Source organism: Bombina bombina, chromosome 4 (genome assembly GCF_027579735.1).
Source record: "Bombina bombina isolate aBomBom1 chromosome 4, aBomBom1.pri, whole genome shotgun sequence".
In the NCBI taxonomy this organism is placed as follows: Eukaryota; Metazoa; Chordata; class Amphibia; order Anura; family Bombinatoridae; genus Bombina; species Bombina bombina.
In genome coordinates, this window is record NC_069502.1 from 460,699,544 (window position 1) to 460,705,543 (window position 6,000).

Consider the following 6,000-nt stretch of genomic DNA (forward strand, 5'->3'; position numbering starts at 1 on the left):
CAAATTTTCCAAATTTGATACTTTTGCTTCTTCTGAGGCGGGTTTTGGGAGAAAGGTTCTTCAAGCAGTGGTGCCTTCCGTTTATGTCTCTGTCTTGTTCCTCCCTTTCATCCGTGTCCTGTAGCTTTGGTATTGTATCCCACAAGTAAGGATGAAATCTGTGGACTCATCATATCTTGTAGAAGAAAAGTACATTCATGCTTACCTGATAAATTAATTTCTTCTACGATATGACGAGTCCACGGCCCACCCTGTCATTTTTAAGACAGATTTAGATTATATTTTTTACAAACTTCAGTCACCTCTGCACCTTTGGCTTTTCCTTTCTCTTCCTAACTTCGGTCGAATGACTGAAGGTAGAGGGAAGGGAGGAGCTATATATACAGTTCTGCTGTGGTGCTCTTTGCCACTTCCCACAAGTAAGGATGAAATCCGTGGACTCGTCATATCGTAGAAGAAATTAATTTTATCAGGTAAGCATAAATTTACTTTTTTGTTGTTGTTGTTTTTTTCAGGTGAACAGTGAATTTGATTCTTGCCGGATTCAACTACAAAGGATGGAGGTCAGGCTGAAGCAGGTACTAGTCAACACTGCAATTTATCAGGGTGTCACCCCCACCCCCAAATCTAACAACAAAAAGTTCCCACTCAAGCAACACAACAAAGTACATTTCTGGTTTAAAGGGACACGAAGATCAAAATTAAACTTTCATGATTCAGACAGAGCATGCTATTTTAAGCAACTTTCTAATTTACCCCTTTTACCAATTTTTATTCCTTCTCTTGGTATATTTATTTGAAAAGCAGGAATCTAAAGCTTAAGAGCTGGTCAAATTTTGGTTCAGAACCTGGGTTGCACTTGCTTATTGGTGGCTAAATGTAGCACCAATCAGCAAGCGCTATCCAGTGTGCGGAACCAATAATGGGTCTGCTACTTAGCTTATATTCCTACTTTTTCAAATAATGATACCAAGAGAACAAAGAAAATCCGATAATAGGAATAAATTAGAGTTGCTTAAAATTGCTTGCTCTATCTAAATAATGAAAGAAAAAAAATTGGGTTTAATATCCCTTTAAGCGATGTCTTGAAAATAAAAACTTGAACTTTGTCCTCCCACAGATGGTGCATGCAAGCACAAGTTCAATTTGACTGCATCTCTTTACCCAATAAGTCGTTTTTTAAATGTATTTTTAATTTATTATTTTTGTAATAACATTACAAGTTACATAAATTCTGCATAGACAAAAATATTACAAGCTTTTCCATATTTGACTCTAACAATTAGTTAAAACAACTAAAATTCAACAATTTATAACTGAAGTTCACAATATTTTAGCGTTGACATATCCATGTTCGCATCTTTTCTGTTCATACATTTGTCAAATGTGACCTTGCTGTGGTATTCAAAGAGGGCAATAGATAGCGTTTAAAGTCTCAATAGTAAATCATATTCAAGACATATCATTGGTTACATACCTCAAATAGTAGTTGCGATCAATGGGAGATGGGGTGCAGGTATTTATGGGGAGGGCCATGGGAAAGGGAGGAGAGTTGAGAGAGAGAGTGGCAAGGCTTAGGCTCTGGGACGGGAGGACTCCCCTGCATCCAAAGTTTCCATGAGTGGAGCGTTTCGGAGTTGTGTGGAGGATAGCTGTAGTGGCCTGTCTTTATGTGACTGTATAGAGTCTTCCCAATAAAAACTTTATTACATTTAAGGTATCAATATTCCTCTAAGTCTAGGAGTTATGTAACTCTCTCTAACTACAGCTGTTTTGTGGGAATAGTGGGGGTTTTCCATGAACGTGCTGTCAGTGATCTGGCTCCATTGAGGCCAATTTGTAGGAGAAGGGATTTAATTTTGCACGAAGATCTGCGGAGATCATTTAATAGAGCTATCTTTGGGGTTAGGTCAAAATATTCTCCCAGGATCGACTGGAAGTGAGTTTTGACTGCGTCCCAAAGGGGTCGGACTTTACCACACTGCCACCACATATGTAATAAACTGCTGCATTCTCTACACCCCCTCCCAGCAATTTTGGGATGATCCAGGATAAATGGTGTTTAGTCTGGATGGGGTGAGATACCAACGGAGCATAATTTTGTAATTCATTTCCAGTATTTGAGGGGATAATAAGGATTTTGTGGAAAATACGATTACATTTTTTTTTGGTCCAAATGTAGGCCTAAATCGTTATTCCACTTAAGTGTATATAGTGGCAATTGTGATTTGTGGTGTTCCACCAGTACGTGACAAGGATAGGGGGTTTTGAATCAGTATTTACTTATCACATAAGCTTTCAAAAGGAGCGAGTGTTCTCAAGAGGTCATGTTTATGTGTTGAAGTGTAAATGAAATTATGTATTTGGGAATACTTTAACCAATTAGTAAACCTCCCCTCTGCTATATTATCCATTCTTTGTCTTTCCAGGAGTCTCAAATTCTCTATGAACCTAGCTATGGGAGTTGTATATCCCCACTCAGCCAATCTCTGGAATGCCTTGTCTATGCCCCCTATCATTTCCATATTTAAAGCTATAGGAAATAATGGAGAACGGCTCGTGGTTATGTGGGGTTTGGTAGATATCATTGAGTCCCAGTTTTTAAATAGATGTTTATGTATATCTAATTGCTGACATTGAGGGGGTCTAAGGTCATTGGGGACCCAGCATAGGGTGTGTACTTGAGGGGCTTTGAGGATGTAGGAGTCTATCAAGACGCATGCCTTGCACTCTCCTGCACCATGCCAGTCCATTATTCTCTGAAGGGTTACTGCTTTGTAATAGTCTTTTATATTTGCTAGACCCAACCCTCCCTGTGTAGTGAGGCGATATAAAGTATTTCTATTTATTCTGGGTGTACATTTGCCCCATACAAAGGAGTTGATATGCCCCTGTAATCTTTTCAAGAACCAATTGGGTATATGTATTAGTGGGGCTTGTAAGACGTATGGTATTCTAGGCAAGGTCGTCATTTTGATGGATTGAATTCTACCCCACCAGGAGAGGGGTTTATTTGACTAGGTCGTTGGATCTCTCTGTGTGTTAAGTAGGTAAATTGGTATAATTTTTTTCAAACAGTGTGGAGGAATCGGGAGAGATGTGAATCCCCAGATATTTGATGGAGTCTGTCTGTAAGCATAATGGGCAAATGTCGGAAAGGGGTTGAAAGTCATCCTGTGGGAGGGATATGTTTAGAATTTCAGATTTCAATTTGTTCACAGAGAAGTTAGAGTATTGGCCAAATGTGTCTGGCTCCCGTATTATTGCTGGTATAGAAGTCTGGGGCGAGGAGACCGAGAAGAGGATATCATGCATGTACATAGCTATTTTAAAGTCATGGGGTCCTATGGGAATGCCGTTTATGTCCGTATTATTGCGAATGTGTGAGGCGAATACCTCCATGGTCAAGATAAAGAGGATAGGGGATAATGGGCAGCCCTGACTTGTGCCATTTTGTATGGGAAAGGGGTTTTATAGCATACCATTTGCTTTTACTTTTGCACTTGGATGTGAATACAGACTAAAAACTCTATTAATTAGTTTTGGACCAAAACTGAATGCTTTTAATGTTGTTTCAAGGAATTGCCAGTTAGTTCTGTTGAACGCTTTCTCAGCATCTATTGCGATCAGAACTGATCTAATATCATTACATTTGGCATAAGCTGATAGTGTTAGAGCCCTGATAGTGTTATCCGTGGTTTTGCGTCATGGGACAAAGCCCACCTGGTCTGTATGTATAATTTTGTTCAGGATTGTGTTGATACGTTTTGATAGTATTTTGCCAAAGATTTTTAAGCCTGTATTCAGCAATGAGATAGGTCTATAGCTACTGGGGTCTTCCTGTGATTTGTCCGGCTTTAGAAGAACAGTGATATGTGCCATTAGCATGTCTTTTGAAAAGGTAGAGGCGTCATCTATAGATTGATAACATTTAAGGAGGTAGGGGGCCAGTAAGTCTTTAAAGATTTTATAGCAGTGACGTGCAGTGACGTCAGAGGTTGGTGAGGCAGTGGCTAGGATACGCCTTCATTCTTTAGATATCCTTTGTTGAAGAAATAGCAATGCACATGGGTGAGCCAATCACATGAGGTATCTATGTGCAGCCACCAATCAGCAGCTACTGAGCATATTTAGATATGATTTTCAACAAAGGACATCAAAAGAATGAAGAAAATTAGATATTAGATCTAAATTGGAAAGTTATTTAAATTTGAATATGGGTTTCATATGGGTTTCATGTCCCTTTAAATGGTGTCTTGGAAAACTGGTCAACTTAGTAAACATCTGATTTTAGTCTAAAAGGATTGTAACAGAAACTCTTGCCAGATAACACAATGCTTGCTCCGATTATGAGATCTAGAAATCCATGCCCATTAAAATATGTTTAAAACATACTTTTTACTTTAATGCTGCAAATTATGCTTATAGATTCTTTCATTACATAAGGGATGAGAGTCAGAGGGGGAGGAAGAGAGACAGAGAGAGAGAGAAAGAGACCATGGGGGAGAACAACACATAAGGAGAGAGATGGATAGAGAGAGAGAGACACACACACACACACACACAAGGGGGGGGACCATTGCATTTTAAAGTAATAAAACAGCAGAGCTACAGAGAGTTCAGAAAATTAGTCTATAATTTAGTGTGAAGTACAGAGGCAAGCTGATAAGTTAGTGGGTGTAAAGTTTGAGTAAACAAAATACAAAAACGACCCTGCTGTAAAAGAGTAAAAACACTAAACCACATTCATTAAATTATCATTTTCACTAACATAATCCCTTACAGTAAAATCTTACTTCAATAAGATGTGGCTGAACAGAAACATTGCTCTCTGTGCCTCTCTCTTCCTGCTCTGTAATGATTCAGGAAGTGACAGTGGCACATTCCACTGCACTTAGAGGGGAAGAACAGAACTCTCTTTTTCACTTTAGCAAAGCTAGCAGGTTCACAGGAGAGCAACAAAATATATGAAAGTTGTTTTTTTCCGTTTTTGTTTTGTTTTATATAATTTAACATCCAGCCCCAACCCTATGTTCCACTTACTAATGCCTCTCGCTGGATTGGTTCAGCCCTAATAGGACTGCCTCAAATAAAGCACTTATGGGCCATGCAATGATCTTAACCACTGTCATCCAGTAGATGGCGCAGCATGTTGTGTAATGGTGGGCAGACCTGCTTGTGCCTCTCCATTGCACAACATCTAGCTGTGAAAAAAAATGCTGGGGAAAAAAAATTACAATTTTTTTTTTTAAAGCCAATAAAAAAAAATATATTTTTGCCCATATGAAAGGTGAAGCACTGCCTCACCTGCCTCTAGTGACTGCACATCACTGTTTTATAGTAAGCGTTGGTGAACCCGTCTGGGCCTGGTAAAGTCGATATGGACATTTTTATTTCGGTTAGTGATATCGGTTTTTCTAATTCGTCGGCTTGGGCCAGCGATATTTGGGTCAGATTTGCTTTTTCTATGTATTGACTCATCTCTATTGTGTGGTTAGGCTATGTGTGTGTTTTTAGGTTGTATAGCTGTCTATAGAAATCACTAAACTGGTCGGAAATCCCTTTACAGTCATGTAGCTAGGTATTGTCAGGTTTTTTAATTTTGTGTATATGGGTAAGGGATGATTTGGTTTTGAGAACTCTGTTAGAAATGGGCCTAATCTATTTCCTTCATAGAAGAAGGTCTTTCTGAGCATCATTCTTTTAATTCTAGTAGGTGTAGGCGCAAGGTCAAAGTGTTTACCGTACAAATATATCTTTTTTTTGAGGTAGGCTTTTTGCTTTATGCATTCACCTTGAAGACCCGCTTTATGTGCTTCCCATACTGTAAGAGGAGATATATCATTATTGTTGTTAAACTGAAAATATTCTTGGATTGATGAAGTCAAGATTTGTGTGGTAGATGGGTGATGTAACAAGAAATCATCTAGTCTCCAGATAAATGGGTTCACAGGGGAATCGGGCCATTCCAGCTCCATGGAAACCATGGAGTGGTTCGAC

At 39.0% G+C, this 6,000-nt stretch overlaps 1 protein-coding gene across 1 annotated transcript in view; it reads left to right on the forward strand.

Moving 5' to 3' along the window:
• Positions 1-6,000, forward strand: part of CCDC150 (coiled-coil domain containing 150) — a 168,079-nt gene that overhangs the window by 111,670 nt on the left and 50,409 nt on the right. Inside the window, exon 17 of the mRNA XM_053710336.1 lies at positions 516-578. Within this exon, the coding sequence (XP_053566311.1) occupies positions 516-578 (63 nt within the window). The remainder of the gene's footprint in view (positions 1-515; positions 579-6,000) is intronic.